At 46.7% G+C, this 23,954-nt stretch overlaps 1 protein-coding gene across 2 annotated transcripts; it reads left to right on the top strand.

The window, feature by feature from the left end:
- The first annotated feature begins 8,575 nt into the window (after window positions 1-8,575).
- Irak1 (interleukin 1 receptor associated kinase 1) lies at window positions 8,576-17,924 on the top strand. Of its 2 annotated transcripts, XM_059251014.1 has the most exons (15): window positions 8,576-8,768; window positions 8,845-9,012; window positions 9,256-9,387; window positions 9,494-9,597; window positions 9,785-9,973; window positions 10,222-10,286; window positions 10,665-10,779; window positions 11,592-11,710; window positions 12,132-12,339; window positions 12,728-12,793; window positions 14,182-14,418; window positions 14,846-15,227; window positions 15,688-15,837; window positions 16,133-16,216; window positions 16,899-17,924. In XM_059251014.1, the coding sequence occupies exons 1-15, from the start codon at window positions 8,633-8,635 to the stop codon at window positions 16,958-16,960; spliced, it is 2,217 nt and encodes a 738-aa protein (XP_059106997.1). In that variant the 5' UTR covers window positions 8,576-8,632; the 3' UTR covers window positions 16,961-17,924. The 2 variants fall into 2 exon arrangements, with proteins under 2 accessions (XP_059106997.1, XP_059106998.1); XM_059251015.1 differs by lacking the exon at window positions 16,133-16,216.
- The last annotated feature ends 6,030 nt before the right edge of the window (window positions 17,925-23,954 follow it).

Genomic DNA, 23,954 nt, shown 5'->3' with positions numbered 1-23,954 from the left:
GGGACTCTGTATAGGCTCTCAGGCTGCCCCTGCCTTGCAGTCAGGTTGACAGGAGGTTGGAGGGAAAAGCCTTAAGCCATGGGATTCTTACCAGCTGTGTCTGGCTCAGACCTGGAATGTGACCTTGATTTTGTTGTATTTGAACATTGTAAAGATTGGGTGGTATCTTTCACTGAATATATGAAGAATACAAGAACTGACCTACAGCTTTCAGATACCTGGGACTAGGTCATTAAGGTCACATCCAGTCTTCCCTACCCTGCTCTAGTTGTTAGTTACTACCTCTCCCAGATAGATTGGTGTATATTCTCCAACTATGTTCATCCTGGCCCAGTCCTGCCCATTCTTGGGTCTATCTTAACCAGTGGAACTGCTGTTCTTCAAAGTGCAGTGAGTTGAGAACTCTTGGTCACAGCCAGGCTCTAGTACAGCTCCCTTCTGCTGGTGTTGTATTCCCATATCAAAAGGCACAGGGGAGATCTAGAAGTACCACCTCCCCCAGTTCATCAGTGCCAAACTAGCCTGTGATCCCAGCATGAGTACAGAGAACTCTGTTCAGTGCTATCACAACAGACTAGAGGCCACAAACTTTGGAAATGGGAACCAGAGCAGCCCAAATTGCTGTTGCTTCACCCAGCTTGCTTTTGCTGTGACAATGATAAAAGAGGGCAATAACCAGAAACTGACTGCCAAGTTTGGTAGGGAAAGGAGTTTCCATAGCTGACAGGACCTATGAATTTTAAATAAATTGCAATAAGGGGCTCAAGCCCACCCAAGAAAGAACAAAAGGGTTGGAACTGACCAGATGAGACCAGCTAGAGTTCATGCAGCCCAAGTGGAGTCCAGCTGCCTGAGCTCTACAGCACTTCTCTAACTACAGAGAACATTCCAGCCAGGCTCTCTGGGCTAAGGAGAGATCACAGGTGCCAGTTCTTCAAGAAGACCTTTGTGCATCAGTTCATAACCTGTATCTTTGTCCCACATTGTTTGCTGATTCGGGTTCACACTACAGATTTTAGGACGGATGGCCAAGACTCAGAGAAAAAAGTTTCTAGAGCCCCTGCGGACCATGGCATAGAAAAGTCCCAAGTTGAAGGGGGCTAGGGCAGATGCATCAATGCCCCATGCCTGGACCAAGCCCTCTGCTCCATATCCTCTTCTGGCTCTTCCTTCCTGCTCTTTGCTTGAGTGAACCAGCCCATGAAGAGATTTATTGATTCTCTCCATTTTGGCTGTTTTTTAGGTACTATATCAATCTTTAGAAAAGGCTTAGTCTAATTGTTATAAATTGCTAGGATACTGCCTCCCCCAGGGTCTAAAATTACATGCTAAAGGGGAAAATTTGAACTGAAACCAGTTCTCAACAATTTAGAAGGAAAACCTTTAAAACATTTGGCAAAAAAATAATAATAATAATAATACATTTTGATGTTTCTGAATAAGAGGAGACTTTTGCAAAAAAAAATGTTGATCTAAAAATACTTATTTCTTGGCCTGAGATATCTGGTGAGTGATCTGGGCAAAGGGAACTCCAGGCTGAAGCTTCCTACATCTGAGGAGGTGGAACTAGGAGACTCTTGCGATCGAGGCTTTTTCTTATTGGAAAGGCTCTTTGGGTAGCTGAACCCAAGACATCACTTCTGACCTTATCCTTTGGTGGTATGGAGGTTAGTGGCCTGCCAGATGCCAAAGCTGCATGAGACCAGCTCTTGGTGCATCAAGTGAAACACTCATCAGTGACCCAGAAGGCCGGTCACAAAGTGTCTGCTCTCTTCTTATCTTAACTGAGCCTGTCCCAGCACTACTGCATAAACTAGGGAGGGTCTGCTGCCTACAGAGCATCCCTCCCTGGGGCCTCCTATCTTTTGCAATCTGCCTACCCCACCCTCAGGATCTTGGCACAGATGAAATGGCTGTGTGGCAAGTACTTTGGCATGCCCTCCTAAACTTAGTCAGTGCCTCTTCCTGCCTCTTTAAGCCAGCCTGCCTGCCTACTGGGGAGGCATGAGAGCCTATAGAGTGGAGAAGGGAGGGCAAGCAGGCAGGCAGTGGAAAGGCTCTAGGGAGGAAGGACAGGCCCCCAGGCTTTGCACAAGCAGGGCTCAGCCCCTCATGGAACTAAGTGTCATTTTTTAGTTTAAGAACATTTGGGCAACTTGCAAATGACGTTTGCTCCTTGCTCTCCCCTCTCACCTTTTATCAGGTCCTGCTTAACACTGAGAGAAAATGCGGTGAAAAGGCAGAGGTTTGGCTCCTGCCCACTGATAGGCTCCTCTCCCTGCAGTGTTTGTGTGTCAAGTGGCAAAGCTGTTCTTCCTGGTGACCCTGATTATATCCAGTAACTTATAGACTATATGCATAGGTCTGCTTTGTCTTTTTTATTCCAGGCTTTTGATTTGCTTTTCAGTTTTGCTTTTAGCTTTCCTATTCTTTTTATTTTATGCACCAACTAGACATACAAAGCAGTTGAATATATATATATATATACATATATATATGTGTGTGTGTGTGTATGTATATGTATATTGCACAATTATAAACTCATTTTGCTTGTGGCGCCACACACACAAGAAAAGACCTTTTAAAATTATACCTATTGCTTAATTACAATATTTCTGATAACCATAGAGTAGGACAAGAGAAAAAAAAAAGAGAAAAAAAAGACATCTGTCTGCTGGTCACTTCTTCAGTCCAAGCAGATCTGTGATCTTTCCTCGCTTCTTTCAAAGGCTTCCCTGTGCTAAGTGAAGGAAGCTCCAGGCTGCACCCAGGTTTTGTACTTTGTTTCTCTGCTGTGAAAGGGGCCCCATGATTCTGGGTGCAGGACAGTTCATTTCAGCATTGGCGGAGGGGGTAGGCGCACTCCCTATACCTGCTGAAGTCCAGAACTTAGTGAGCACAGCCCTGTCCCCACCTCTAGGAGTGGGAAGCTGGCATGCATGGGGGTGGCCCAACTCCCTCCACCCTTTCCTTGGCCAAGGAGAGCCTGTGTCTAGTAAGTCTGGCAGGCTTCCCTCAATTAGCAGGGCTTGGAGCATTTCGAAACCCTCCTCACTTTGCTGAGTTCAGGGGCTGGAGAGGAGATAGGAGGCTTGACCTGTCTCCAAACCTGTTAGCTGTACTAGGTAGAATGCCAGAGACCCCAGAATCACATCCAACAGTCCAGTGGGTCTTCTTTAGAAAGTAGTGAAGACTCCAGAAACATCCCTCTCTTCTCCCTGCTCCCATGAGTAACTGCATTTGCTTTTATAATTCTTGATGAGCAATATCTGCTAGAAAGTTTAGCCGTAACAGTTCTTTTTGCAAAAGGATCATTCTTAAGTAATTAAAAACACGCCCCCCCAAAAAAATAAATCCAGAACCTTGTTCTTTCAAAGCAGAGAGCATTATAATCACCAAGGCCAAAATCTGTCCTACACCTCCACCTCACCCCCTCATCATTGCTTCTTCTGAAGCCAAAATATAGCAGAGATATTTGTAGGCCCTTTGGGTGGTTGGGCTACCCTTGTGCCGCTTGGAAGACGGACTGGAGAAACCTCTGAGACCCTATCCTAGGGCATTGCTTTAATGAGCAATCAGTATTAGGAGAGCATCACAACATTATTCCCCAGTCAGCATGGGATGGGAGCAGAAGGGGCCAGAGGGTTGTTGCCTCTGATACTTGGCCACTGACAGGTGGGTGACCATGTATGTCCATATGAGTGCTTTATGGCTGATGTGAGATCAGCACCCAAGTTAGCTTCACCTGGTGACCTCTAGCCCTGCCTGGATGGAGCAGGCCACCCGGTTCAATGTCTCTGGGCAGCTTGGACATTGGAGTGCAAAAGGCTTGCAGAACTTGAAGCCTGCTCCTTACCTTGCTACCATGGCCTCCTTTTCCATTTGATTTTTCACTGCTTCAATCAATAACAGCCGCTCCAGAGTCAGTAGTTGATGAATATATGACCAAATATCACCAGGACTGTTACTCAATGTGTGCCGAGCCCTTTCTTTGTGCTGGGCTCCCTGTGTACCCGGACACTGTAATGTGTGCTGTGTTTGCTCTCCTTCCTCTTCCTTGCCCTTTTCTTGTCTTTCTGGGGTTTTTCTGTTTGGGTTTGGTTTAGTTTTATTCTTCCTTTTGTGTTCCAAACATAAGGTTCTCTCTAATGGTCCTCTTTAACTGTGGTGTTGAGGCTTCTGTTTGTGTAATTTTTGGTGGGTGAAAGGAACTTTGCTAAGTAAATCTCTTCTGTGTTTGAACTGAAGTCTGTATTGTAACTATGTTTAAAGTAATTGTTCCAGAGACAAATGCTTCTAGACACCTTTTCATTACAAATAAAGCATTTGAAGGGAGGGGATTGGTGACTAAGACAAGAGGGGCAATCTGAAGAGATGACCCCTGCCCAGATCAGCCAGAAGCCACCAAGAAGTTAAGCACTGGATTCCCATTCCAAGTCAAGCAACTGAAGTTAATGTGTTGCCATTTTCAAAGTCAGCAAAACCAGATTTTGTTCCACTTGGTGGATTCTTTTGCTTCCCCTTCCCAGATTATTACTATTATTGTTAATTTAAAAAAAGACAAGGTCATTTCCTTCCAGGAGTGCCAGGAGGGGAGCGGATGTAAGAGCAGAGCTGAGCTCACTGAGTAGGGAAAGGCTGGGCCTGACTTTGCAGGAGGATGCCCCACTGAAGAAACAGGTTAGGGAGGAGACAAAAAATGAATTATCCACTTCCTGTCTGTGATAACTGTTCCTGGATAAGCTGAGACAGTGGGCATTATTGTCTCCAAAGCATGTTTCAGGGACATGACCAGTCAGGACACTTCTGTCACACCCCATGCTGTCCCCTAGTGCATAGTGTTAATCTGATATCTTGGCTCCCCACCATGCCTGGGGAATAAAATGATGGTAGAGGGTTCTCTCTTTCAATGTCATCTGATTCCCAACAAAATCTGGGTGTAAGATACCACCTTCTCTTTCCATGGCAAACATCTTCAGTAAATCCGTTATCCTCATTACAGATTGTTCCAGGCTCATAGAAGAGGAACAGACCTGTGTTTCTTTAGAGCCTCTTATGAAGATAGTGCTACCTGTAGTGACCAGTTGGCCATGGCATTTAGTAGCTGGAAGAACCAGACAGGGTACATGCCCCCCCTAAATCAATGCTACGCTCCACTCTGCCAGCCTGAAGGGCAAGATCTGTAGGACAGTACAGCCAACGACAGGCCACCCTGTATTGGAAGATGTTGGCATCAGCTCAGAAAGCCTATCTGAGGTTGGGAGCAGGCACACAGGGCACAGAGAGATCCAGGACAGACATAGCTGGAGGGGTCGGTCTTGAAAAGCCCTCTGTCGCATTCACCTTCAGTTTTTGTGTTTTGGGACAATTACTTTAGAAAATAAGTAGGTCGTTTTAAAAACAAAATATTGATTGCTTTTTTGTAGTGTTCAAAAAAAAAGGTTCTTTGTGTATAGCCAAATGACTGAAAGCACTGATATATTTAAAAACAAAAGGCAATTTATTAAGGAAATTTGTACCATTTCAGTAAACCTGTCTGAATGTACCTGTATACGTTTCAAAAACACCCCCCCACTGAACCCCTGTAACCTATTTATTATATAAAGAGTTTGCCTTATAAATTTACATAAAAATGTCCGTTTGTGTCTTTTGTTGTAAAATCAAGTGGTTTTTCATAAGGTTCTTTTACTATTTGAAAAGATGGGCAGCACGTGGTTTTATTTTATTTTTGTAAGTTTTTTAATACATGTGAAAGCAAAGAATACTCAGCATGCCTTTCTAAGTGATGCGTTTGCACCTTTTGTTGGGAAGTACTGTATCCTGTGCTGTTAGCATTCTCGATAAATCTCTCTGTGAAAGTGACTCAAGGTCTGGGCTTTCATTATAAGTCAGCAGTCCCCTCCAGCTCACCTGATGGTGTGTTTGATCCAGCTGTCCCTGAACCCCAATAGCCTCTCTCAGGATTGGAGTGGGAGGGAAGGGAAGCCTGACTTCATATGCTGGCCTCCCTGGCATCCTCCTCAGTTTGCTGTCAGTGCTTTCCAGGCACACTGCACAACTTCCGACCAGTTGTGGCAGTGGCAGCTACCAGGTCCTGGTGTGCCACAGTGTTTTTTTTTAACACCTTTCTCCTCAACTCTAACTCCTGTGGCCAATAGCAGCTAAGACATTCTGCATGACTTCTGTGATTGGCTAACTTGTCTTCCTGACCAGGCTAGGGCATGCTGAGGAACTGCCCTAAGGGATCCCTAGTGTCGCTGGCTTCTGAACCTTCTGCAGTTGCCCACTCATTATATCTAAAAGCTGCCTTGAAGTCTTGGCCTTGAATGTTAAATGAAAGGGTTGAAGATTCAACATGTAGATATGGAACATCTACTGTGTGCCAGGCCTATACCAGACACTGATAGTCCCCAGTACATAAAAAGGACCAAATCCCTGCCCCTAGAGCTTAACATATGCACACGATAATTTTGAGTGCTGAATTTGGTGCATCTCAATAATGACTGGCCCATGAGAAACCACTGGAGGCTCAGCATATGGTTGACCTCTTGAGTTGTTTGTTTGGCAGGGTCCAACTTCTAGTCTAGGCTGACCTGGATCGAGTGTGATGGGTGATCTGCCCCAGCCTCCCAAATGTTGGAATTACAGGTGTGAGGCACCATGCCCAGCTTTGTTTTATTTATGAGAGGGTCTCACTGTGTGGCTCTGGCTGGCCTGGAACCAAGCTGGTCTTGAATTACAGGAATGCGCCACACCACCTAGTTTGACCTCATCTTGAGAGTGGCCAAAATGGCTGTGGTTTCAGAGAAGAGGCCAGAGTGGGAGCCAGCCATGGGCCTTGGGTAGACCTTTCTGGAAACATACTCTAAGTTTCTTAGAGGACAGGCTACTGAGAGGCAACTCTTTCCAGTTAGGATTGATATGACGAGAGTCTGTTAGAGAAACTGGTCAGAAGAAAGCTGTTGCTTTACAAACATGCTTTCAGCTGGAGAAACAAGGAAGGCCAAGTTGCTGCCTATGGAAAACTTCAGAGGTATAGAACTCCAGCAAGCTCAAGATGTGCCCAAGAGAAGAGTTACGTGGGTTTTAGGAAGCTTTCCCACAGCTTTTTATGCTCAATCTTGTCAGGAAGGGCTATAGCAGGGGTATATGCAAACTCAACTTCAGAGACAGAATGAGAAGTGCTTTTTAGAAAATCTAACTAAAGAGGTTTTTTTGGGGGGTTGGTCATGGTCTTGTATCCCTGGCTGACCTGGAACTCACTATTTAGACCAATCTAACCTCAAATTCACAGAGATCCACCTGCCATTGTTTCCAAATGCTGGGATTAAAGGCGTGCACCACCAAGCCCAACAGCAAGGAGTTCTTAATGGCTTAAGGCTGTTGTATGTAAGTTCAGGTGGGTGGGCAGAGGCTGGCTATGCCATCTTCCAAACAGCCATAAAGAGCTGGGACTCTATGGGAGGGCTATGGAACTTTGGGAAGGTCTCCTATGAGAAAGTGATTTGGTGATTTGTGCCCAAGAAAGACCACATGAGCAGTGAGCCCTATCAGAGCCATAAAGTTCATGCAGGTAAGTGGTATTGGCTAATGCTAAGAGTAGTGGACTCATGGGAAGAGGACTTCAGAGAGTAGAGTGAGACCATGGGAAAGTAGTGTGCACTGAGGTGTAGGCCATAGAGTGACTAAAAAAGCCAAAGAAATCCCTGAATGGAGAACATTAGAGGAGTGGGCAAGAGACACTCATGTGGCGAAAAGGTCACAACAGGTGGTGTCACTGACAAGTGCTCTAGAAAAGAGTAGGGGAAGCTGCTAGACTCTAGTGTCCTCATGAGGAGAAGTGCAAACTAAGCCAAAAGTGTGACAGAAAAAGGAAAGAGATGGCAAGAGCTGGACATCATGCACATGGGGACAGAGCAAGGCCCTGTTAAGAGACATAAATGTGTTGGCTGGCGAGCTAGTGAGGAGCCTGCACAGGCAGATACTGTGAAGATCCAACACTTGCCCAGCTGCTGGCAGGTTCCTGGAGGCAGGGATGGGGGTGAAAGGGTGGGATCTAGCACACAGGCCATGGCGTGGTGTGCGATCTTCAGACCATTCTCTGACCAGATGACTAGAGTCAGGCAGACGGCTGTTTTGTGACCCACATTTGACCGTGTCCTACCAACATTTTAGCTGACTCTCCACTGCCCCCCAAATAAAGCCAAAAGGAGCCTCTCCATGACTTTCACCAGGCTTGATATAAATTGCCTTTATAGACCACTATATCTTTCCTATGCCCTTTGTCTCCAGAACTGGAAGTCGTTCTTCATCCTGCTCAGCCCTATTCAGACGGTTCCCACTGCTGGAAGCCCACCCTCGTGTAGGACCAGTCCTCGGTTCTTTCGCGGGGCACGCCCTCCTGCCTAGCAGACATCCTTTCCCCGGTCGAGGGCGGCGCGGGACGCCCCCGTGTGGCCGAAGGCCGCGGAGGGCAAGATGGCGGCGGTCCCGAGCACCGCCTCTTCCGCCCTGCCGGGCGTTGCACGAGGCCGGCTTGAAGGGGAAGTGAGTCAGTGTCCGCGGACCCGGCCGGCTTAGGCCCGCGCCCGCCGAGGCCCCAGGAGGCCCCGGCCCGGCGGCGGCGGCAGCCATGGCCGGGGGGCCGGGCCCTGGGGAGCCTGTGGTTCCCGGCGCCCAGCACTTCTTGTACGAGGTGCCACCCTGGGTTATGTGCCGCTTCTACAAAGTGATGGACGCCCTGGAGCCCGCCGACTGGTGCCAGTTCGGTGGGTGACGGCAGGCCGGCGTGGGGTAGGGATCCGGGCTTCTGGCGCTAAAGCCTGACGTTTCCCCACCCCGCAGCGGCCTTGATTGTGCGCGACCAGACAGAGCTGCGGCTGTGCGAGCGCGCCGAGCAACGCACAGCTAGCGTCCTGTGGCCCTGGATCAACCGCAACGCGCGCGTGGCTGACCTCGTTCACATCCTCACGCACCTGCAGCTGCTGCGTGCGCGGGACATCATCACAGCCTGTGAGCGAGCGTGGCCCCAGGGACATTAGGGATGGGAACCCACGGGAGGTGACGGGTACAGAGCCTCCCGAGACAAGAAATCATCATATGGGAACCCCTCCCTACACAGAGAGAGAGAGAGAGAGAGAGAGAGAGAGAGAGAGAGAGAGAGAGAGAGAGAGAGAGAGAGAGAGAGACAGACAGACAGACAGACAAACAGACAGACCTGAGTCACAGCCCTCCTTTCCTTCCTTGTTATTCCAGGGCACCCTCCTGCCCCTGTTCTACCCCCAAGCACCACTGCTCCAAGGCCCAGCAGCATCCCTGCAGGCTCCGAGGCTGAGGACTGGGGCCCCCAGAAACTGCAGTCCTCTTCCTCCACCTTCCTCTCCCCAGGTAAAAAGAACCTGGGCTTGATAGGCCTGAGGAAAAGGCCACCATGACTGTTAACATGGCTGTAGACTGCTACTGGCTTCTGCCTCTCACTGGCATCTTTATGAAGCTTTTCCAGGCTCCCAGACCTGTTCTGAGCTTGAGTTCCTCCCGGTTCCAGTCCCTGCTTCCTTCAAGCCACCACTGCCATCTTCAGCCCCGTCCTCTACCAAGGTAGGTGTCCTTTAACCCCCAGGGAAAATTCCAGACAAGGAGGAAGAAACTCAGCCTTTGGTGTACCACAGAGCCCACAACAGCACAGCCAGGTCATCTGAGAGACAACCAGGGTTGAGGGGAGCTTGCAGCCTCGACCAAGGGGAATAGACAGGGTCCTCACCTGATCCATGGTCTCTTCCAACAGCCAAGCCCAGAGAGTCCAGTGTCTGGCCTCCAAAGGACACATCCCTCCCCATTTTGCTGGCCCTTCTGTGAGATTTCCCAAGGCACCTGCAACTTCTCTGAAGAGCTCAGGATTGGAGAGGGTGGTTTTGGATGCGTGTACCGGGCAGTAATGAGAAATACCACATATGCTGTGAAGAGACTGAAGGAGGTAAGTATAACAGTGGGGTAGCCACCTGGAAGACAATCTATTAATCCTTGTTTGTCCAGTTTCTCCCTCCATCCACCCTCACTTCTGCAGTCCCTTGCCTCCAGCCTCCCCAAGCAATTCCTTCAGTCCTCTGATTCCAGTTCAAGGACCCCAAGCCTTCCATTGTTATGGGCCTGGAAACAGCTGGCAAGCTTGGCTCATGCTGCCTACTTTCCCTGCCTCTTACCCCATCATGTCTGGGGCTGCAGGAGGCTGACCTAGAGTGGACTGTGGTGAAACAGAGCTTCCTAACAGAGGTGGAACAGCTGTCAAGGTGAGCCTTGGGGGTCCCTCCTGTCTGGGGGCAAAAAGAGAGAGCCACACCAGGGCCTTATCAGTCTCTTGGACTGCACAGCACAACACCTGGCTCCCTTGGGCCCTCAAGGCCTTGCCAGGCCCAGGTGAGGGAACATCAAAGGCTGCCCACCCAGCCTGGCCTGATGAAAAGAGAACTAAAGAACTCAGACTCTGCCCAGTGGTGGTGGTGCACGCCTTTAATCCCAGCACTCGGGAGGCAGTCAGGCGGATCTCTGTGAGTTCAAGGCCAGCCTGGGCTACAGAGTGAGATCCAGGACAGCCAAGGCTACACAGACAAATACTGTCTTGGAAAAACAACAACAAAAGAGAACTCAGACTCCACTCCTTGTAACAGGTTTCGTCACCCAAATATCGTAGACTTTGCTGGCTACTGTGCAGAAAGTGGCTTCTACTGCCTTGTTTATGGCTTCCTGCCCAATGGCTCCTTGGAGGATCAACTCCACCTTCAGGTAGTCCCAGCTGGTTTGGCATCTTTACTAGCCTGGTCCCTTAGTCTATGTCAGGCAGGACCTGGGCTTCTGGCTCCCCCTCAAATTGAAGGTTTCTTTCTTCCTTTTTATTTGTTTGTTTGTTTGTTTGAAACAATGCCTCACTACCCAGCCCAGGCTGGCCTCAAACTGGCAATTCTCCTGCCTCAACCATCTCTATGCTAGAATTATAGACATGTACCATTATACCCATCTTGACCCTGGATTTTCCATACAACTCTTCCCTCTGGCCTCTCCCCAGCTGCTCCTCTAAAGACGAGGTTATTGGCTTTGTAAGCAGAATAGATATAGGATTTAGTCCACATAGCTTTTGAGGAATGGGGATTAGTAGAGACAGACTGTCTAACTGAACACTAGGTTGAGCCATGTCTGAGTGTCATACTCACAAGCCACCATACATACAGGGCAAGAGCTTTCTTACTTCTCAGTTAAGTTGTGTTAGGGAAGGGTAGGGAGAAGGGCATCAGTACTTTCTGTGCACTCAGGTAAACCCGAGCCCTTTGGATTCTGTCCTGAGTGCTGAGAAATGTTCCCTAGCTATTATTCCAGCTGTAGAATGCTTGCCAAAGCCTTGGGAATAGCTTTAGTTACCACTTGCTCATGAATTAGGTCATGGACAGTCTTGCTCCTCATTCTCCAGAAAGGAAAACTGAGGCTCAGAGAATAAAGTGGATAGCTTGCTCCAAGCCACAGAGCGACAGGTGAGGGGAAGGTTGGGAATCAAAGAACAGATGCCCCCAGCTGCCCCTGTGCCTCCATCTTTGCCACTCCAGACCCAGGCCTGCTCTCCACTCTCCTGGCCTCAACGACTGGACATTCTTCTGGGCACAGCCCGGGCTATTCAGTTTTTACATCAGGACAGCCCCAGCCTCATCCATGGAGACATCAAGAGGTGAGGAAGGGCTCAGAAGAACTGTAGGTATAGCTAGGAGAACAGTGACCCTTGCTCAATAAGCAGTCCTGTTCTGAGTGCTCTGTGAGATTTGAGATTCCTCCTGCCCAGTCCTGTGGATATGGGGACAAATGCTGCATGAGACCTCAGAGCTGAGAGTACTTAGGGCTCTGAGCACCCCTGCATGGTGCAGGTATGGAAATGAAGCCAGTAATAGGCCTCAGTTGTGAGCAGAAGCCAAACTATGTGCTGGGACCCTGGGACAGCTAGCCCTCAGACAGCTGGGATGCAGTGTCAGCCACTTTCCATATTCATTGTGCCAGGCTGGTAGCCTTTAGTCTAGTTTATCAAGGCCACTCAGGTATGGGGGACAGAGAAGGCTAGGACCATCCTAAATTGGTGCCATTCTTCTCTCTCCAAGTTCTAATGTGCTTCTGGATGAAAGACTGATGCCCAAGCTGGGAGACTTTGGCCTGGCTCGTTTCAGCCGCTTTGCAGGGGCCAACCCAAGCCAGAGCAGTACTGTAGCCCGGACTTGCACAGTACGGGGTACCCTCGCCTACCTGCCTGAGGAGTACATCAAGACAGGCCGGCTGGCTGTGGACACGGATACCTTCAGCTTTGGGGTGGTGAGCCACCAGCCCTTCTGTTGGCTTGGGGAGGGAAAATCACCAGTAAGTAAAGGCAGAAAAGCCCAGAGAATTCTAGGCTTAGGTCAGTGAGAAGCTAGCATAACTTTGGCCCCAGGGCCTACCCTGCCTCATACAGCTCCCTCCCCGCTTGCACTAAATTGTGTTTGTAATTTTGCATCCTTTTGCTTCATATAGCCACTCTTAATTGCTTAAGCATTGGTCCTATAACATAACTCTGTCCTTGCTAGGAGGTAGTCTTTACCTGCCTGTCCCAGGGCTGCTCTCCTATCAGTCCTGATCCATCCCCACTCTACAGTCCTCTTTTCTGCACATAATACCTCCCTGCTAAGACCTAGGGTGATGCTCTCCATCCCACCCTCTCTAGGTAATACTGGAGACCCTTGCTGGCCAGAGGGCTGTGAGGACACAAGGTACCAGGACCAAGTATCTGGTGAGACTCCTGAGGTGGTGCATGGAGGGAGAGATGGAGGGAGGGAGAGAGGGACAGCAGCAACCAGTGGGTACAGCCCCAGAGGGTGGAATGATATACATCCTTTGCAGTGCCCCACAGCAGCCTGCCACTGCTGGCTCATCTTTGGAAGTGGGTGAGTCTCCAAGCAGTTTCTTTTACCTTGCTTGGAAAAACCTCTTTCTTCTGTACATGGGCCTTGGGGCTAGGGATAAAACCTCAGTGGTAGAGTGATTACCTTATGTGCAAGGCCCTGGGTTCCATCCCCATCAAAGGGGGAAAAAAAGAACCTTAACAGGTCCCTCCTCTGCCCTGGGCTGGGGACAAAGAAAGGGACATTCCTGATACCCTAGGACCAAAGCTGCAATGGAACTCAGAAAAGGCAGGGCCTAGGAAAGGCAATGGGCAAGAGTTAGTCAGGCTTTTGTACAGATAGCTCCAAGCTATGCTGACCCATACCCCTACATTCCTGTCTGCCTTGCTGTGCACTGTGATGAGGCTAAGAAATAAGAGACTTAAAGCCTAGCATCTGAGCACATGCTTTTAGTCCCAGCATTCAAGAGTCTGAGGCAGGAGGATTGCTGGGAGCTGGAGCTATATAGCAAGACCCTCTATCAAAAACAACACAATTAGTTGATTATGGTGGCACATGCCTATAATCCTAGTACTTGGGAGGTAGAAGCAAGAGGATCAGGAATTCAAAGTTATCCACAGTTACATAGTAAGTTCAAGACTAGCCTGAGTTACATGGGACCCTGTCTCAGATAAACAAACATACAAAGAAGAGACAAGAAACCTGGGTTTTAGTCACATCTTGATAGTGGCCATGGATCAAAGTCTGCTTTTCATTGAGCCTCAGGTTCCCATATAGAAAACAGACACTAACATATAAGCACTGTTTCAGCAATTCCTGGACCCAGAACATGCTTGGCTAATGCTGGGTCTTCACCTTTTACAAAGCTGTACATCTCCCATTGCTTCTCCTAGATGGGTCTATTTTTATCCACTGTTGGGCTCAGGGGAGGATTTAACCCAACCAACAAACTATGAACCAGACTGTACCCATACTTCCTTCCTTTAATCTTCTGCATCCATTAACACACCCTAGCTCAAGTGCCACTTCTCAGGCCCTATGGGCCTTGCTAACAGACTAATAAGTTTGTTGGCATCTGTTTCCCCCACTGCAATGGAATGTCAGGTCTGTAAAACAAGGCCCAGAGTGTTTGGTTTGTGGCTGTTTTCAGTAAATCCCGAGACAGCATTGGGCACACAGTGGGTGTTTAATGAACCCAGTGAAAAAAGACCGTAGGAATGAATGACAGTGGTCTGGAAGATTTGGCAGAGCCATGCTCACAGTATTTGTCCTACAGAAAGACCTGATTGAAGATGAGGCTGAAGAGGCTGGAGTGGCCCTGAAAAGCACCCACCCCACTCTACAGGTGGGTGTGGCCACAGATGCTTGGGCTGCTCCAATCGCTGCCCAGATCTACAAGAAGCACCTGGACTCCAGACCTGGACCCTGCCCACCACAATTGGGCCTGGCCCTGGCTCAGCTAGCTTGTTGCTGCATGCACCGTCGGGCCAAGAAGAGGCCCCCCATGACCCAGGTAGCCCTGGTGAAGCCAGCTATCAATGGAGACATAGTGGCCAGCCAGAAACCTCAGATTCTTATGCTGCTTGATAGCACAAGCTACACTGCCTGACCTCTTTACAGAGGCAAAACTCCCAATATTCCTTGCTTGCCCTCTGGCTCTGTTTTACTCTGCAGAACTAAGTGGTGAAGGGCTGCTGCTTTGCTGGGTGGGGCTCAGATCCCAGTCACAGGTAGAAGGAAAGGGTTCTTGCCTCATGGGGGTGCTGTGCCACTACCTTTGTCTTTTTCTCTTACTTTTTAACATCTTATTCTGAACACAGGCAAGTCTAGGACAACCTGGAGCAGCTCTGTAGTTTGACCACAGGGTGTCAGGTCTGGGCTGCCCTGCCCAACTAGGAGCCCCAGCTCTGCCCATTCTGAGAGCCTCTCTTTCCACACAGGTGTACAAGAGGCTAGAGGGGCTACAGGCAGGGCCTCCTTGGGAGCTAGAGGTTGCTGGCCATGGCCCCCCTTCCCCACAGGAGAACTCCTACATGTCCACCACTGGCTGTGTCCAGAGTGGGGGTGAACCATGGCAGCCTCTGGTAGTGCCCACAAGAGCCCCAGGCCAAACTGCCCAGCAACTCCAGAAAAGCCCCAACCAGCCAGTGGAGAGTGATGAGAGTGTTCCCGGCCTCTCTGCTGCCCTGCACTCTTGGCACTTGACTCCAGATTGCCACCCAAGCCCATCATCCTTCAGGGAGGCTGGCTGTACCCGTGGGAGCACCACTAGAGAATCAAGTTTGAGGAGTGGCCCAGGCTTCTGGCCCACAACCATGGAAGGTAACTCTGGAGATGGGTATTCAGAGGTGGGACAAGGATCTCCTTTGACAATAACCTATTTATTCCCCACCCATGTCTTCTGGGCAGAGGGATCTAGGGCCAAATGTTTGGCCCACTGTGTCCTTAGCAAGCTCAAAGTCATGGAAAGGGCCACAGAAAGTGGCTTGGTACTATCTTTTTTCCCCTCCCTGGGCCATCCTCCCCACATGGGTGAGAAGAACTAGGAACTCCCTTCTTAGCCCTTCTCCCCACCCCATACCTGAAGTCAAAAGTAAAAACAAGGCTCTGCCCAGGCAGCCTGGGAGCCTCATTTGTAGTGTGATCCCCCTCCCAGCCTGGGCTTCTGTGGAATTCTGCCCTGCAGCCAACATCACTGGCAGTGGGGGCTAGGAAGACTCTGGAGGCTAGAGTGTCACTCAGGGTTGTCAGGGACAACTAAGAGGTTACTGTCTCTGCCCAGGCACATCCATGAGCAGCTCCTCCTCCCTGTCATCAGAGCCACCACAGATCATCATCAACCCAGCCCGACAGAAGATGGTACAGAAGCTGGCCCTGTATGAGGAGGGAGTCTTGGATAGCCTGCAGCTGCTGTCATCAGGCTCTTTCCCAGGTACCTGGGGATACCCCAGCTCTGATTCCTAAAGAGTGGGCCCCCAGAAGAGCCTCCCACCTCTGTCATACATACATGTGCATAAGCTCATACACTGCAGCTCCAGGACACACAGGCATACTTCCTTATGCCAACCCTAAACAGCAGAACATTTGTTCTGGCAGCACAATTAAGGTCCCCACTCTCCAAGAATGTAGGAAAGGCAGGCCATTCCCTCTAATGGTGGTTGGCAACCAGCTTGCACTCAACATCTGTCGAAAGATACCTGACTCGATTCCTTACTCCGCACCAACAGCACATTCCTTCTATCTGAGAGTACCAGTGTCCTCCCTCATGCTCCCAGAAAATGTGAAGTCCCAGCAGGAATTTTCCACTCCAGGTACTATTTGAAAAGCTGCTATTTAGAAAAAGCCTTAGCTGGGCATGATAGTGTGCCTGTAAAGGTCATCCTTGGCTACATAGAAAGTTTGAGGCCAGGCTAGGATATACGAGACTTTGTCTCAATAAAACAAACTAGCAGGCTGGAGAGACTCTTCAGTGGGTAAGGACGTGTACCGCTTTTACAGATGACCTGGCTTCAGTCTCCAGAATTCACATTAGGTAGTTCACAACCACTTATAACTCCAGTTCCAGGGGATCTAAGTTCTCTTCTGGCCTCCACAGACACCTGTGTACATATGGTGCACATAAAACTCACTCAGACACACAAACACATACACACATATAAAAATAAATATCTTATTTTCAAAAAGCGAACTAACAACAACAAAAAAAAAACTTGGTTCAAAAGAGTACCCTGAGCTGGGCAGTAATGACTCACGCCTTTAATCCTAGCACTTGGTGGCAGATACAGGTAGATCTCTGTGAGTTTGAGGCCAGCCTGGTCTATACAGTGAGTTCCAGGACATCCAGGGCTACACAGAGAAACTCTGTCTCAGACAAAAACAAACAGAAAAAAAAGAGTGCCCTGTAAGTTCTGTAGTCATGGTTTAGCCTTCAAGCCAGGGCGTTTGAAAGATGAATTGTCCCCAACTTGCTAAGAGGTATTTTCTCTTCCATAGGCTTGGATTTAGAACCTAAAAACAGACAGGGGCCTGAAGAAAGTGACGAATTTCAGAGCTGATTTATTCACCCAGGCATATCCCTCAGATTCAGATGTCAAAGTTCTCATGGTTGGAAGTTCTCATGATGTGCAACCTCCTCAGTAGCCCAAAGGCATCAGGTGTGGGGCCTACCCTGGCGAAGGAGAAAGAGTGGTGGACCTGCTGTTCTCAGGGTGTGAACACAGGCAGGGCCAACTGAAGAGCCTGCTAGAAGCTGATAGGGCAGGCCATCTCAGGCCAGCATTTGGGAGCAAGGCAAGCAAAACACCTAAAGGGTGGGGTAGTACATGGCAGAAGACTGCTAGTTACACAGGCCCCATGGAGGCAAGTAGGGCTCTGTGTATGGTGGGAGCTGGCTCCCTTGAGAGCTAGACAAGGTATCTGCAGCCCAGGCCTGCAATAACTGTTAGTCCATCCCTCTGAACTTCCCTAGAGCCCCAAGAGAAAGTAGCTATTGTCCTTGTAAATTGCAAAAATGAGTGTCTTACAGTTCAGTCCACTAGCTGGAAGTAAGCACTCTGAGAGTCTCCCAAGAGTCCAGTAGAACCTCCTCCCAATCTTGGGTGGGTATGTGCAGGCCTTACCAGATACCTGTGAGCTGGTTTCATGTGATTGCCCACTAGGCAGATTATCCCAAGACCCTGCAGGTGAGCTGTGGATGCCCCAGATTGAGCTGTAGACCAAGATACTGGTTGTGGCAGAAAGGTCTAGCAAAGCCAAGCTTTGTGGTACCCAGACAGTGAGAAGCCCAAAAAGCAGCAACTTAGAGCAAAGCAGAAATTATTTGAAGAGGGAGGAAGGCTCCATTTTAAGAAGCAAGTTTTTGTGTCACCAAGTGTCTTCAGAAGTAACCCAGGGTTATAGCCCAGGCTTACAGTGATTCTATGTTCGAGTCACAAGTCACACTACATGCCTCTGTGAAGCACTGGTAACATCCAATTTGTCCTTGAATAAAATAAAAGTGCATTTCACTGTCTGGTTAAACTTGTAGTTTGTTGCACTAAAAGCTTTGTGCTTTTCTAATTCTTTGGTTCTTGGGTATCCAGCCAAAACTCAGGCCCCCAGCAGCTTTTCCATTCTCTTGCCACACCCAGACTAGGGATAGATCCCGTGCTGCTACCCTTGCTTTCATGTGTCATTAAGTTTTTTCTTACAGGTATTAATGCTATTAGAAATGGTATTAATGCTATTAGAAATGAAACTTTCATGTCCTAATTATTCATCAATTATATATAGAAATATAATTAAGTTTTGCCTCTGATCTTTATTCTGTGACCTTACTTAAATGCACTTACTAGTTCCACTTGTTTGGGAATGACTATTCTGGGATCGAGTGTATACAATCTTCCCATCTAAAAATAAAGACAATTTTACTTCTTCTTTGCCAACCTTTATGATTTTTAGTTTTCTTTTCTTTGTAGACAAGATCTCACTATGTAGTCCTGACTGTCCTGGAATTCAATATGTAGACCAGGCTGGCCTCAAACTCAGGAGATCTGCTGCAAGCCGCAGGAAAATGTAATGGAATTCAGCTACTATCACAAAAGCTACTACTTGGAAAGGTCAAGGACTTGTCCAAAGGTCAAGCCATGCCTTAAGAAGTCTTGGTGATATTTTAGCTTTTATATATATTATATACATTAGCTGGTTCCTACAGTGATTTTCTTGTAATGCTATAAGTACTTCCAAGAACTCCTAACAGTGTATTTATCTAAAATACCTATAAAGCATCCAAGGCCAAATGATCTCCTGAACTAAGGTGGAAACGACGCCTGTGTCAGATGGATAGCTTTATTTCTTGTGCTATCTGAGACCCTCCTTTTCTATTACTAACATTATAGACTCCTAACTTCTTACCTAACCACTTCTAGGAATGTAGACTGAGCACACAGATTCCCTTCTTGATATACTAACTGATATTAGCTCTCAGTTGACCTCCTCCTTTAACCACTCCATTTTTGGGTTGTAAAAGAAAGCCTGAAGGTCACTGCCTGAGGAAAATTCTTACCTGCCTTTATGACCCTGTAGGAATTCAAGCCTGGTGACCTGGATGGAGGGGAAGGATTGCTATTGCTTGGGTTTACAACTGAATACCCTAGAGACTTAAGGAGAACTGAGGAGTATATAAGAGACTTGGGGGAGGATTAGATATAGAACTTGAGGACGAGACAGAGAAAAGAGACTGGAAGAACTAGATGGGTAAGAGCTGGAGAGGAACAAACTATATGGGAAGAACTAGATTAAAGGGCTAAAAGAGAGTACTAGAAGAACAAGATGGAAGATGGGAAAGAACAAGATGAGAGAGAAGGAGATGGGAGAGGAGTTAATATGGGAATGAACTAGATGGATGAGAACCTAGATGGGGCAGAACTAAGATGAGAGAATTAAGATAGAACTTAGAGGGAACAGTAGATAAATATAGAGAGAAATCAGGGAAGAAAGGAGCTAGACATGAGAGCAGAATAGAAGCTTGTAGAGAGAGAACTGACTCAGAATAATAAAGTGTATGGACTAAGGGGTTTCATATAAGTATATTCATTTCTTATCATCAAAGATTAAATTATCAGCTGATTGTAGATTATTCCTGGACACTGGGAGGGGACTATCGAGGGGGTGGACCCCCATAGTACCCAATAGAGATCCACCTGCCTCTGCCAAGGCATGCACCACCATGCCCAACTGCCTTTTTATTTCTTTTCTTATTGCACTGGCTAGGGCCTATAAATTTTGAATACAAATGGGGAACCCCTCCCACTCTTAGGAGTTCTTTTTTGTTTGTTTGTTTTTTGAGACAGGGTTTCTTTGTGTAGACATGGCTTTTCTGGGCTAGCTCTGTAGACCAGGCTGGCCTTGAAACTTGCCTACCTCTGCCTTCTGAGTACTGGGATTAAAGGTGTGTGCTACCACCACCCGGCATCTTAGGAGTTTTTTCTCACTTTTCTTTAACATCTCTATGTTTGCTCTACTTAAAAAGAAAGAAAGTGGTGAAAGTAGACATCCTTGTTCTCCATCATAGATAGAATTTAATGTCTTACCATTAAATGTGACATTAGCTGTGAAGGTTGTCATAAATGTATTTTTTTAAGCTTATCCTAGCTGTCAGAATTTTTCTCCTAAAGGCTAAATTATAAGAGGAGTAACAGAATGTTTCAACTGATACTTCTGAGTCTATTGAGATAAACATGGAATTTCCCTCCTTTCTGTTCCTGCAGCGATCACACTGATTTTGAATGTTAAACTGGATTCACATCCTTGCTTGGTCACAGGATGTCCTTCCTTTTGTTTTGCTGAATCCCATTTACTAACATCTTCAGGGTTTTTGTTTTTTATTTGTTTATTTGTTTGTCTTTCTTTTTTTTGTTTTTTGTTTTGTTTTGTTTTGTTTTGTTTTAGTTTTTTGAGGCAGAGCCTCACTATGTAGCCTTCCCTGACCTGTAGACCAGGCTGGCCTCAAACTCACCGACATCTACCTGCCCCTGCCTCCTGAGTGCTGGGATTAAAAGCATGTGTCTCTCTCTCTTTGTCTTCTCTCTCTCTCTCTCTCTCTCTCTCTCTCTCTCTCTCTCTCTCTCTCTCTCTCTCTCTCTCTCTCGTGTGTGTACAACTTTGAACCATCTCACCAACCTGTATGTTCAATTTTTGTACCTATATTCATGACAGATAATTGTACTGCAGTTTTCTAATATTTTTTTCTGATTTTGGTAATTGAACATCAGAAAAATAAATTGGAAAATATTCTGTCCTCCTTTTGTTAAAGAGTGAGCATACTTGATATTGTTTTATGTATTTCATAGGTTAACTAGGGAAGCCATTTGAACCTGGAATGTTCTTTAATTTTGATTCAGTCTGGGTGCTGTTTTGTTTTGTTTTGTTTTGTTTTGTTTTGTTTTGTTTTGTTTTGTTTTGTTTTTGACACAGGGTTTCTCTGTGTAATAGTCCTGGCTGTTCTGGAACTCACTTTGTAGACCAGGCTGGCCACAAACTCAGAGATCTGCCTGTCTCTGCCTCCTGAGTGCTGGGATTAAAGGTGTCCACCACCACACCTAGCTAGAGTACATTTCTTGTTGTTGTTTAGTTGGTTTGTTTTGTTGGTTAGTTGGTTGGTTGGTTGGTTGGTTGGTTGGTTGGTTGATTGGTTGGTTGGTTAGTTGGTTGGTTGGTTTGATCATTTTGTTTATTTTGGTGGTGTGATTTTGGATTTTTACTGTGCTGGGTATTGAGCCCAAGACTTCATGGGCTCTACCAGGAAGCTCTTAACACCTGTCTCAGAAAGCTTTACTTGGAAATTCAGTGTCAGCCTGGAGTGGTGTTTCTCACACCTTTAATCCTAGCATTCAGGAGGAAGGGGCAGGCAGATCTCTGTTAGTTGAGGCCAGCCTGGTGGCAGAGGCAGTGGGATCTCTGATCCAGGACAGCCAGGGCTACATAGGGAGACCCTGTCTAAAAACAATAAAACAATAAAAAGAAAGAAATTCAATGTCTTTAAATTAGATATTTGTCCATTTAGAATTTTTGTTGTTGTTGTTGTTGTTTGAGTCAGTGTTGATCATATGTGTACTTAACCTCTTTTAGAGATTTGTCCATCTCATTTAAGTTAACATACCCCTTTATTTAATGAAAATCATACCAACTCATACTTTTAACATCTATAGGCTCAGTTGTGATAGCTATTATTCCAAGTACTGGTAATGTTTCTTTTCCTTTTTCTTTTTTTCTTTTTCTGGGCACAAGCAGTCCTCTTAACCCAGTCTCTCTCTATCTTCCTTATTTTCTTGGTCATCTTAGGATAAAGGCTTATCAATTTTTTTTTTTTTTTTTTTTTTTGGTTTTTCGAGACAGGGTTTCTCTGTGTAGCTTTGCGCCTTTTCCTGGAACTCATTTGGTAGCCCAGGCTGGCCTTGAACTCACAGAGATCCGCCTGGCTCTGCCTCCCGAGTGCTGGGATTAAAGGCGTGCGCCACCACCGCCCGGCAGGCTTATCAATTTTAATGATAATTTTTAAATAACTAATTTGGGGGATTTCATTAATTTTTCTGAATTATTTGTCCATTTTCTATTTTGTCCATTTCCACTCCTAACAATTTCCTTTCTTTTGTTTATTTTTGAATTATAATTTGGTCATCTTTTTCCAGTTAACTTGGGTATAGCCTCACTAATTTTAAAAAATGCTTATGGTTGGGGGCCGGAGAGATGGCTCAGCAGTTAAGAGCACTGACTGCTCTTCCAAAAGACCCAGGTTCAATTCCCAGCACCCACATGGCTGCTAACAACTGTCTATAACCCCAAGATCTGACACCCTCACACAGACATGCATGCAGGCAAAACACCAATGCACATAAAATAAAAATAAATTATTTTAAAATGCTATGGTTTTGAGATTTTATTTTTACTATTATTTTTCATAAATTATCCTTATTTTATGTATATGAGTACCTGAATGCATGTATGTGCACCATGTTTTTGCGTAGGGCCGGCAGAGACCAAATGTGGCATTGGAACCCCTAGAACTGGAGTTACAGAGAGTTGTAAGCCATCATGTAGATTCTGGGAACCAATCAAAAAAATTTGAAACAAGTACTCTTAACTGCAAAGCCATCTCTCCAGCCCTATTTTTACATTTTTAATTATGTATACTTGTGAGTGTCTATATGTTAGTATGTGCATGTAAATGCAGGTGCCCTTGGAGGCCAGAGGCATTGGATCCTCCTGGAGTTAGAGGCAGTTCTGAGCCACCTGATATGGGTGCTAGGAGCTAAACTCAGCTCCTCTACAAAAGTAGTATGCACTCTTAACCACTGAGCCTTCTCTCCAGCCCACTGCTTGGGTTGTTTGGTTGTGTTGTTGTTGTTGTTGGTGGTGGTGGTGGTGGTGGTGGTGGTGGTGTGTGTCTCTGTATGTGTCACAGCACATGTGCTGAAATCAGAGGACTGCTTGTGGGAGTCAGTTCTCTCCTTCCCTAATGTCAGTTCTGAGGATTAAACTTGGGTCATCAGGCTTTGGTGCCAAGCATCTTTACCCTCTAGGCCAGTGGTTCTCAACCTTCCTAATGCTGCAACCCTTTAATACAGTTCTTCATGTTGTGATGACCCCCAGCCAAAAATTGTTTTCATTGCTATTTCAGAATTGTAATTTTGCTACTGTTATGAATCATAATATAAATATCTGATATTTGACCCCTCAAGGGATCGTTCAATCCCCCAAAGGGGTTGCAATCCACCAATTGAGAACTGCTGCTGCTCCAGGCCATCTTCCTAGCCCCTTAAAACTCTTTTGTTTGTTTGTTTGTTTGTTTGTTTGTTTGTTTGTTTGTTTGAGACAGCATCTCTCTATGTAGTCCTGGCTGGCCTGGAATTTGCTATGTAAACCAGGCTGACCTCAAACAGATCTACTTGCCTCTACCTCCAGAGTGCTAAGATTAAAGGCATAGACCACCATACCCGGCCTTAAAACTATTTTGTTTTGTTTTTGTTTTTGAGACAAAATCTTGTTATATTACCTAAGCTGATCCCAAACTCAAACAACCCTTCCATCTCAGTCTCCCAATTAGCTGAGTCTGTATCTGTGTACTCCCACAGCAGCTTCTGTTCTCATGTAAGCATTTAAAGCTAGACCTTTTACTTTCAGCATAGCTTCAGCTATCTTCTTACACATTTGAATGAGTTCTGTTTTGTTCTTCACTTTGAAATATTTTCTTTCTTTTTCTTTTTCTTTTTTTTTTTTTTTTTGGTTGGTTTTTCTAGACAAGGTTTCTCCGTGTAGTTTTGGTGCCTGTCCTGGATTTCGATCTGTAGAGCAGGCTGGCCTCGAACTCACAGAGATCTGCCTGCCTCTGCCTCCCAAGTGCTGGGATTAAAGGCGTGCACCACCACCACCCGGCTGAAATATTTTCTAATTTCTCCTTTAACCAATAACTTACTTAGAAGCATTTTGTTTAATTCACAAGTACAGTCCTTGTTTGTTATCCACAGGAAATTGGTTCTAGGACCCTCTATGGATAGGAAAATCATGGATGCT

Source organism: Peromyscus eremicus, chromosome X, assembly GCF_949786415.1.
Source record: "Peromyscus eremicus chromosome X, PerEre_H2_v1, whole genome shotgun sequence".
NCBI classification, from domain to species: Eukaryota; Metazoa; Chordata; class Mammalia; order Rodentia; family Cricetidae; genus Peromyscus; species Peromyscus eremicus.
The sequence above is the reverse complement of the archived record's forward strand: the minus strand, read 5'-3'. Positions and strand labels throughout refer to the sequence as shown.

Coding starts and splice junctions, on each gene's coding strand:
- Irak1 (XM_059251014.1), top strand. CDS start 8,633: ATGGCCGGGGGGCCGGGCCCTGGGGAGCCTGTGGTTCCCGGCGCCCAG. Junction 10,287..10,664: donor GAGGTGGAACAGCTGTCAAG/GTGAGCCTTGGG, acceptor TCCTTGTAACAG/GTTTCGTCACCCAAATATCG. Junction 12,340..12,727: donor ATACCTTCAGCTTTGGGGTG/GTGAGCCACCAG, acceptor CACCCTCTCTAG/GTAATACTGGAGACCCTTGC.